The 11244-nt window shown below is 37.8% G+C and overlaps 1 protein-coding gene across 1 annotated transcript; it reads right to left on the reverse strand.

Annotated features, from left to right (window-relative positions):
- Positions 1-6724: 6724 nt before the first annotated feature.
- LOC116844137 (chymotrypsin-1-like) lies at positions 6725-9519 on the reverse strand. Its single transcript, XM_032815301.1, has 5 exons — positions 9419-9519; positions 7884-8077; positions 7476-7604; positions 7140-7394; positions 6725-7008 (listed from the first exon to the last, which is right to left on the reverse strand). The coding sequence occupies exons 1-5, from the start codon at positions 9462-9464 to the stop codon at positions 6862-6864; spliced, it is 771 nt and encodes a 256-aa protein (XP_032671192.1). The 5' UTR covers positions 9465-9519; the 3' UTR covers positions 6725-6861.
- Positions 9520-11244: the final 1725 nt, after the last annotated feature.

Consider the following 11244-nt stretch of genomic DNA (forward strand, 5'->3'; position numbering starts at 1 on the left):
CCCCTCCCCCCGTACGGCACACACCATTCCCGAACGAGATTTACGCCCGTGATATTGCGTATTTTTTGGAGAAGTCCCGCGTAATACTGCCCGATTTTTCCGGTGGCTGCAATTTTTGGCAAAGCTGGAAACTATTGGTGTACAAATTTTTTATCGGCTACAGCGGACAGAGACTAGAGTGGACACACGGGCTTACGGCGGACAATTCGAGTTTCTCGCTTAAATAAAGAGAGCGAATTCTACAAAAATATATGCGGCAGACAATAATGTTGTCAGCCACAGGTGTTTTTCTTGCCTCTTTTTGTTTAGAATTTACTTCCTCCGCTCGTGCGCGAAATTTGAAACTATTCGCTGCACTACGCCATGTTTACTCTAGCTCCTATCTCCCTTGTATTTAGATTAATACGTTTTATAAAAATATTATACGTGGGTGTTGTACTCCTAAAAATTGTCCAACGGGATATTCTAGCGCGCACGTTACACGACGCGATGTGTTAAATGTTTGGAATTTTTTAAAATAATCCATAAACTGGTATAGAGAGGCATTGTTGTTCGGCAAAAAAGAAAAAAGAATGTTATTCGATTTAACGTCCATTATACATGTGAAATGTTTAGGAAAAAATATCTTGCGATATTATAATGATCACACGCAGCGGTTGCGGTAATGCAATCGCAATTCGCCATTACATTCGGAAACGGTTATTTTTAATTATTACGCGGTCCGTATCTTTCGACTTTTTTCCGACCTGTGCGTGCGCATGTGTGTGTAACTGTAGCCGCGCACCGCGTTCCAGTTTTTCGCGCGGAAAAACAGTAGACGGATGTTCATACGCATGTACCATTAAACGCGAAACATACGCGGTAAGTACCGCTTATTTACGAGGCGCGTGCGCTTCGAAATTCGTCGCGGAGAAATTAAGGGAATCGCGGAAATGTTAATAACGAGACCGTGGCTCACTCTTAATTCTATGAATAGCTCTTAAACTAATAGCGCGGACGCGAAGCAAATTGCGACGCTAATGCAATATCACGCAATTAATTATGTGCAATTAAAGTTACACGGCGAATGCTGTGTTGCTCCGAATGATTTGAGCATTAATCGCGTTGTGCGAGAGATCCGTTCGCGCAGAGAAATGCATGCTGCTTTACGAGTGAACGCGTTTTTATTTGCTTCAAGTGTTTTATTTGTCTCATATATCTACACATTAAGGTAGTTAGCTCAAAAACAGTGAAGTCACAGATCTTCTTGAAACTTGTAGCAAAATTAATTTAGGTATTAATACGTATGTGTATTAAATATGGGTTCGATTAACCATATAATTTCCGAGAAATTACCGCTTATAGTTTACTCTTTTTCTCGATATCTTACATGGCGCTGACAAAAAGTAACACGTAAACGCGGAATTTGTTAGCTGCAAATGACTTACAATAAGGATTAATATAAAAATTTGGGCAAAATTAATTGAATACTTACAGAAGTACATACTTCAGTCTCAGCGAAATTGACCATACATTATTAAAGTATGATTAATCAGCAAAAATAAGTTTGGCTTTTGCTTTTTCGTTCGCGACCATGCTTTGCGGATGTGACAACGTTGTATAGCTTAGCGTCGCATAGCGCTAATAGAGATGCGACGTTGCCACGATCTATAGTTCCGCGACTACAACACAATTCAGCATGTTTCTCTTTTTATCATTTCATTTATTTTATCGATTTTTACTATTCTGAGAATCAATAATGTTTAAAAATCTATTTTTCACTTTTACTTAAAAGAATTCATTGGTTGTTGAACCTTTTATTTAAAATCTAATTTTGACTACCACAGTTGGGAAACAACTACCTTAAGGAGACCAGACGTCCCGATTTTTTCGGAATAGTCCCGATTTTTCACCCTTTGTCTCAAATTTTTTCGTGTGCTATTCGGGACACCGATTTGTCATCATTTTCAATGATTGCTAAATAATTTTCGGATCTCTAATTTTACTCCCCTCCCTCCGCCCTCCGCTTCACATATTTATGAAGTGTCCTAAATTTAGGGCTAGGAAATCTGGTTACCTTACATATACCGCGAGGAGAAACGAGAAGATTACTTACAAATGACGTCTTCACGATACGCCTTGGCGATCACACATCGCTATTCTCGACACTCCCGGATACTTATTTCCGCGCAAGACTTACTTTGAGATACTTCTCTCTCCGTATCTCTTTTCCTAACAAGCTGACGCAACCGCCCGAATATTCCGCATCTCTTTCTCTTTCCCTCTGATTGTCATCGTATTTCTAATTCCCGTTCAATAAACCCGACGACCGCCCGATTCTATTGCTACTTGAGCGAGTCGATGTTTTTAACAAATGTAAGGGACGTCGGCGCGACACGTCATGACAAGCACCGGCCGCATATACCGCGAGGAGAAACGAGAAGATTACTTACAAATGACGTCTTCACGATACGCCCCGGCGATCGCACATCGCTGTTCTCGACACTCCCGAGACTTATTAACGCGCGAGACTCACTTTCGACGCGAGAAACGCGGAGCGATGTGGATCGATGTGTGCCCATGGTTGCTGCTTGGCGCGAAAAGATCGAGCATTTTGCGCGATTCATTACCAATGCCTAGATTGAATAACCACGATGACAACCTCGTAATACGAAACGAACGCGATTGGTCCAGAGTGATTAGTAGCTCGAGCAAGTGGTTAAGGCGTTCGCCGCGGCGCGCCGTACAGATCGCGTCGTATAGACGCGCGACCTCGTTCGCATCACTGCCGCGTTCACATTCATGCACTTTTGGCACTTTCGACACGCTAATGAACTTTTGGTGTAAGTGAATGACAGCGCGCGCGTCTGCGATCTTTTCATGCCGAGCAACTGCCATAGACACAAAGCTCCATTTTCCATACTCTTTCGCTTGTGTCCTGTGAGTCTCTTGCGGAAATAAGTAATAGAGTGTTGAAAACAACGACGTGCGTACGTCAGGACGCATATCGTAAGTACATTATTACGGAGTAATCTCCTCCCTTCTCGACACATACAGTTACGGTAGCCAGACGTCCCGATTTTTTCGAGACAGTCCCAATTTTTTACCCTTTGTCCCGAATTTTTTCGAGTACTATTCGAATTGGGATTTGTCATCATTTTCAATGATTGTCAAATAATTTTCGAATCTTTTTATTTTTCTCCCTCCGCCCTCCACTTCACACATTTATGTCCCGTAGAAATTTCCCGTATTCAAAACTGGAAAATCTGGCACCTTAATACAATCGCAAATCTGATCATATGAGTTTGTCATAAGCATCAAATTTACTATATTCTGAATTCTAGTGAGAGTTTAGCATTGTAATCGAGAACATTCAAGTAAAACAAAAATTCGATTTGCTTATCGCATGAAGACGAATTAACGTTTTTTTTTTCCACAATGTATTACAATATTCTGAATGATAAATGAATTCTGAAAAATAAATTCTTCTTTTGAGTACATGATAATGAACTCTTCAAAAATCTGTGGTGAATACATTTCGAAACTATTAAAATTTTGTTTCTCGGAGATAACCATTGCTCAGAAGAAGGGAAGTAAACTGCGGTTTTCTTAGCAGTAGAATGACATTTGTTAGTATGCGTGTGCAAATAGGAGAGTCGCGGAATAATTTATCCGTAGCATAAAAATGGGCGGTTTCTCTCTATCCGTGTTGGCGTAATTGTTGTCTGAATTAAACAAAAAAAAAAACGAAAAAAGGAGAGAGAAATGCTTCTCTGTTCTTTATTTTTAACGGATGCGGTCAAAACGTGGAATCGCAAGCGCCGAACAGCCATCGAGAGCGACTTCCGGGCATTCGAGAGCGGTGAATTCGAGCATTGTCCCGCAATTTTTCTTTCTCGGCGCACGTGTGCGATGTTTCGCGCCACGCCGCACGCCGGACAGAGAGGGAACGCTGCATAGTTAAACGTGATACGTGCGCGGTAAGCCCCAGCTATCTACTGCGTGTACCCGGCTGTTTCCAACTTCGCCGCCGCGACAATTAACGAACGGGCCGACCGGCCGAGCTATCGTACAATTCGCCGCCGCGGTGCTGCGATTGCGCCCGCGGGTGTCAAAACGAGACGGTATGAGAATTCCCGAAATCGAATGAGCGAGACAACGGCAGCCAGAAGGTGGATCGACAGAAGTCGAAATTGTCGAAGGAGAAAAGTGGCGCTTGGTAAGCGTATCTTGCTGAAAAAAAAAGAAGAAGAGAGGAAGAAGCGAATATTCGACTTGTGTGCTCGTTGATTTTTTCTTTTTATTTCTTTTTCTTCTTTTTTCCAGTATCTCGCTGCTACGCCGAGATAGGGTGATGTGGGTGGCTATGCCAGAATTTGGATACGCCTCTGTATATTCAACGTTTTGCACGCGTGGAGACGATTGCGATCGATAGTGTCGCTCTCCGATATCGTGTGTACGAAGGATACTGCGTTCTCTTCGGTAACCGTCGCGCTTTTGATCCCCGGGGGAAAAATAGTTACTCGTGAATTTTGTTTCTATATAACAATATCACATATAATTTGCACAGGGTATGCCAGACGCTTCTTCGCAATTTTTGTGAAGCCCATACCCGAGAAAAATGTAGTATAAATACAGTCGAAGCGAATGCCTATTTTTGTAACGGCCCATGAGGTGTCGACGTTCAATGAAACAAAACTGTCTCTTTCCCTCTTCGTTCAACAGCACTTTTGTTCCGTGTGGAGCAAAATAAACAGTGACGTTGCCGTCACAGCTCATGTGCCGTATCGCGCATGATCATTCACCAATCTTCTTTGATTAATAACTCAAAATTTCGCGCGGTTGTTCGCGAAACGGTAGAGAAATTTTGTGTTCGGTTTGATGATATGCACAGAATGAGTATGCCACGAATCATTCTGTCTAATTTTATATAATTTTATATAGTCACTTTTTTCCCCCAGGGAGTTCTCAATCCATTTCGGTGCTTCTCCGGAAAATCTCTCTTTATATCTCTATCCCGCGTGTTAGAGCGAAAGTCTTGCGTAATGTGCAAGTCGTCCGACATGTTGTTTCTCGAAAGCTGCTTCAGCCGGCAGTGTACAGTGAAAATTTCAGCTCGTATCCGTCCCGATACAAAAGCAGTATTTTACACGGTGCGTTTTTATTTCCGGCATTTATAGTGTCCCATAAAGCCGTACAAAGGCATACATCACCATAACCACGCACACACGAGCATAAACGGCCTTTTCTGACAAAGACAAACTGCCGGGCGTATTACTGTGGAAAGAACAAGGACACGTGACGGCGGATACGCGCTTCTTCTTCGGCAATGCGCCATTGCAGTCCGTCTACGTCAGGTCGGGCTTTTATATCTGCATTCACACGGGACTGCGCGGCGCCGGCTAATTTCCGGTCAGCCTGAGCGACAAAGAGAAGAGAAAAAAAAGAGATCGTTCCGCCGATGAAAAAAGTATATATGTATGTATATATATATTTACCATCTTGCCGCCGTTAAAGCGCGATCCCATTTCATTGTAACGAATAACCCGTGCCTTCACCATCTCGTTGACCCCGCGCGACCGTGTGCAAAAAGCCGGACCGGCTATCGAAAAACAATTAAACGGATAAAATATCGCTCGACAGTTCGACAAACACAATTCGACAGACGGCTGATATTTTATCAGCTACTCGAGCAACCCCGCCGGCATCTCGTATACTGCACGAGGGTTGTAACACGCTACGGATCAGCCGATCAAATTAAGAATTCGCCGCCTCGTCGGGCATCCATTCGCACGCAGCTACTGAAACTATTTTATTTGTTCGAAAGAGTTCGCCGGGTAACGAACACCTCCACGTTTCCCTAAAAAAAATTTTTTTCTTAAGATCTAATTGGGATTCACAGTCCGATTCCCCGAAATAATTATGGGTTGTAGTTCAGTCTAAAAAATTTCTTGAGATCTAATTGAGATCCATTTCCAAAAAATTCCAAAAAATTGTAGACTTCTAATTAGGAAATCGACGAATATTCGGATTAGATGTGTAATGTTTCAAAAATACGACTCTAAGCGAGAAGCCCAAACATTTTCTCCCCAATGAATGTTTTTCCAAAATTTTTCTTTTCTCAATTTCTCAATTTCTATTTTTTATACTTGTATTGAACCAAATATCTGAAATGCTTTGAAAAACTACATTTTAAGAAAAACGGGCCTAACATTTCTATAAATCAAAATTACGAAAGTATTAATTATTATTTTGTTATTCTCTTTTTTCTTTCATTCTTTGACTTTCAAAATAATTCCATTATTCAGTTAAATAGAGTTAAAGTTTTTATAATATTTGACTTTTTCAGCTTTTTATTCTATTACATACAATAGCTGGTATAAAAATGGGATTTTTGGGAAAAAGTAGTCAACGTTATTATTGATTGAAAAAAGCGTGATTTCTCGTAATATTTTTATGTCGATTCTAGATAGGGATACCATGTTTGGAACAAGAATGGAATCTCTATTGGCATTGTATTGGGGTAACCAATTTCCGGACAAACCTGAGCATTATAATCGGAATCTATGCCGGGTCTGGGAAAATTTGTCTGCGGGCTGTTGTAATTGTGAGAATATCGCTGTAATAGATCGCACGAAAGAGATGCCAATCGCGCCAAATGTAATTTACCAATAACAGCTTTAGATTCATCATTTATCTTAAAAAAAAAAGTTTAAATTGAGAAGAGAAATATGCATAAGACCAATAGTATTTTTTATTATTTATTTTATGCTTTTATCTCACGATGGAGAATAATAGTGATGATGCCGACATCGTAGTAACTGAAAACTTTAGAAAATGCCTGAGATATAGGTTGCTGGTCGAATGTGATTATTTGGTCTATTAACACATCTGTTGACACTCCTTGATGAAATCCAGATAGTAGAAGACATTAGTGAATACATCAGATCTACCCATAGCGCAGGGCACGACCCAAGAGACAACACCAGCAAGTTCGCCATTGACCATGAGAGGACCGCCGCTGTCACCCTAAGAGAATGGTACATTTTTAACTTTTAATCTTGTTCACAATTTCTTTCTTATCCTGAAGGAATAAGGATACGAATAGACGTACACGATCATTTTTAGATGCCTCAAGGATAATATAAAGTTACACTTACTTGGCAGGCGCCTTTCCCAATCTTCTCCAAGGTGCATATATGTTTTGGATTAGTGGGTGTATTTTTCTGACTTTTTAAGCAACTTTCCTTATCCAAAACATTCACTTCAACCCATTTAAGTATCATCGAAGAATCTGAATCCAAACTGGTCTTTCCCCATCCACTTATAATACCGCGATATCCGCCAGTGGAGTAATCTTTACTTGCTAGAGGAATCGGAGCTTGGTATTTATTTATTTGGATCGGCTTTTTCAACTAGAGAAGAAAGTATTTCAGATTGTTGCATACACATTACATCTCCGAACGCACTTAACGAGAATTGGGAGTTCGACTTACAGTAATCACAGCGATGTCATGCTTCCATCCGTCTTTCTTCTGACCAGTGTATTCTGGATGCATACGAATACACTTAATCTCATGTCTTTCACCTCTTAATGCCGGGCTGGTGGTTCCGGTTATAACTGTCTGCGAATCGAGCAATTTTAATAAGTTAAATTAGAATCAATTAGATGACGTTACAAAATTGGCAAGAAAAATCATCAAATTAGCATCGCTAAATTTTTCTATATACACAAAGCGAGTTTATTCTGTGCCTAGAACCCGTGACCTTCTATTTGCGGAGCAACCTCAACTGAGCTAATCTCTTACTAATTTCTCTATATTACATTTATAGTAAATATGTCTAAGAGAAAGTGAAAAATCGAATGAATCTCCTGTTTCCGGTGACTACTGTTATGTACGTACTATAACTTCATCATCATCCAGATTTTCAACACAATGAGCTGCAGTAAGGATATGTGACGGGCCAATAATACTACCCCCACAAGTATGGAATTTCACCCCATAAAATTCGAGTTCCAGAGAGACTTGATATTTGAATTGGCCATCCATGGCGGTTTTGCCACCTATGATAGCTTCAGGTGCTTCGCCAAACGTTTCTGTTGATAATAATTAGGTTCGTAATAATTTATTATTTTGTCTGATAATGTTTCACTAAAAGATATTTATTCACTCTTCTGCACACATAAAGTGTCTGGCTTAGATGCCCGAATATTCGTATGCAAGTGAAACTCATTGAACTGAATAGAAGAATCACCCACCATCTTTTAAACTATCGTGGTAATTATTGAGATTATGAGAAAAGAAATTGGTGAATGAGTGCATGCGATGTAGTAGAACGAGCGCTTCAGTCTTCAGTCAAAATTTTATCCAAGATTTCTTTTATTGATAATCTTGTAGCAAAGTGCATTCCAGCATTGCGCTTTCATTGCCCAGCATTACATTGTCCACTGCATTACATATTGCCCGCCATTGCCAAGAGATAGATGCGGACATATGGAACGAGACTTTGCCTAAAGAACCCAAGGCGTACTTATATATTTATGTCATTTGTTAATGATTAATTTACCAAAAATTATCGTGATTTTTTGTACAATGATATAGAACTTTTTCGTTCAACTTGAGTTTCACTTGATCATCAGCAGACGTGCGCGTTGAATCAGAAATGTACGATACTGGCATTAAAATTATTGTATAATCTTGCAAAGTTATTCATTCGTGAAAGTACTCTTTTAAGTACTCAGTGCAAATGAGATTATTTGTAGTGGCACCTTTATTTCTTTAAGTTGCTATCTATACATAGACCGGAAGCTGATGATAGCCATATGTTATGTTTTCACGTTATGTGAGTGAATGTTATTCTTCGGCGAATCCTTTCGCCTTATATCTTGTCCCAAAATGAGCCAAGATATTGAATTGAATCCGAAAACGAAGAGTGTTATTGTTGCTTTATCTAAAGAAAAGTTTTTTACGCGCGAAATAGTAGGCAGAGTTTAATTCGATAGCAAGATTCCCAAGAAAATACCGAGAAACAGGGAATTTAGAGGGAATGAAGACCAAAGTAAGGAAACGCTGTACAACTGCAATAGACGACCGAGTTCTCAATGGAATTTATCTGAAAAATCGCGGACTAGCGTCAAATGAATTATAGCGAAAAAAATCATCTGAAATCCTACTAGTTGAAAGCGTTTGTACGAGCTTGTGCTCAAATTTATTGAAGGATGTGATAATTAATGCCAGTAATATGTGTATATAAATTAATAAGGAGATATATTTAAAACATATCTCCTGTGAGCCTGCTAAAATTTATATATTTTAATTAATTTTATACATTAATTTATTAAAAATCGTGCAAAATAAGTGATGCAGACATACGCTAATTGTATAATTTGTGTGTAATTTCTTCATTTTTGCTTATTAATCTTATTTTGTTTACTTACGTCTGGCGACAACACCAACGACGAACAGAACAACTAACTTCATCATCTTGTTTGTCGCAGTTCAGGAATCGAATCCAGAACGAATTACAAACTGGACACAGTAGACTACCCATCGTTTCTTTTTATACGCAGTGCTTACATGTGCTTCACCTTGTACAGCAGCTGTCTCTGTTTGCACCGTAATACACGAAAAGTGTATTACGTATTTTCTTTCGTTCGATTGTTAATGACACCTGTAGATCCTATATTTGCCCGATATTTCAACCGTCGTGGAAAAGACGCAATTTTAGCTGACAATTTAATGTGTCATTTAATGTACCATTTTTTCTGTCAGTAGATAAATATTATATGTACATCTTTCTTAATTTTATAGTAAATGGGATATAATTTAAAGTTTATTTGCATCAGCTATTTCATTCTGTCAAAAAAAGAAATAGAAAATGTTTTTTAATGCATCATATTATATAATGTGTAAAAAATAAAGCTACTTTGGTATATAAAATTACATTAAATTAAACATTGTATCACTCTGTAATTAGTTAGGGTTCTCTGAAATGTCTGGTTGTATATAATATTATTATAAAAGCAATGGTAAAAATCATTTTTTGAAGAAATAATTGTATACAGACATCAAGAAACAAATCTATTAATATTTACAAATAACGTAGCGTTATATGAAATGTCTTTTTTATTCACTTAAGTAATAATTGTACCGAAATATACGCTTTATTATAATTTAACATTATTAGAATATAATATATTACTAAAAAATATCTATGAATATTACTATATGATTTTTGTCTCATACATTTTTGACGTGTGTATTTTAAATTAAACTGCGAACATATTAAAAGTTATAAGAGAGTATAAGAAGTTATATTTCGAAACTTTTTCTTTTTTACTATAGTCATAACTTTTTTATCAGATTATATTAATTTTACTATATTCATATTATAATTCCCATTTTTTTATAAATGTAATATAAGGTATTACTTCTATACTAAATGTAATTGCACAAAAATTGAATAATTTTTTCTTTGGTATAATAAAGTTTAGTTATTTTATATTATCCAATAAAAAACATTGAAATAATTGCAATACTTTTGTAATAAAAAGAGTCAAACATGCATAATATTGCTAAGAAAACATATCAATTTTGGTGATAATCTCTGTATAGTCCAATATTACAAAACATCTTTTGTAATTTTTTTTTTAGAATATTTGTTCTTCGTGTAGAATTTTAATTATTAATATCACAAAAAAGTTTATGTTTCGGGAAAAGGAATATACGCCAGATGTTTTTGAAATGATATTTTTTTATTGTTTATTTTATGTTACTACTGTGGGATCCAAGATGAGTTAATTTAGCAGCATCGAGTCTTGACGTTATCTATTTGTATTTACTTATTTACCTGTCGCAAAGCTGTATTGTATTGTCGCGTTTAAAAGAAGTCAGGAGCGATGAGTCACGCGAGTTGTGTGTGCCGCATGAGATATGTAGAGACGTTATGATCCGACGTTTAAATTGAACCAATAAGGAGCGGCCACAGAAAATCAAGAGGCGATAGGATTAACAATAAAAGGCGCGAAGAGGTACGGTGAGAGGGCTTTCTCTTTTTCGCTCTTGCTCGGATCTCTCGGACCGGTCTCCGCGGAAAGATTTGATGTTGTATCCCGATATACAAAATATATATATATATATAGGGAGAAATAAATGGGAAAACACAAATCTCAGGTGCTAGAGAGTAATCAGCTCATTCTTCGTAACCTATATATATATATATATATATATATATATATATATATATATATATATATATATATAT

Source organism: Odontomachus brunneus, unplaced genomic scaffold (genome assembly GCF_010583005.1).
Source record: "Odontomachus brunneus isolate Ranch 3 - 2012 unplaced genomic scaffold, Obru_v1 Obru_scaffold_039, whole genome shotgun sequence".
Classification (NCBI taxonomy): domain Eukaryota; kingdom Metazoa; phylum Arthropoda; class Insecta; order Hymenoptera; family Formicidae; genus Odontomachus; species Odontomachus brunneus.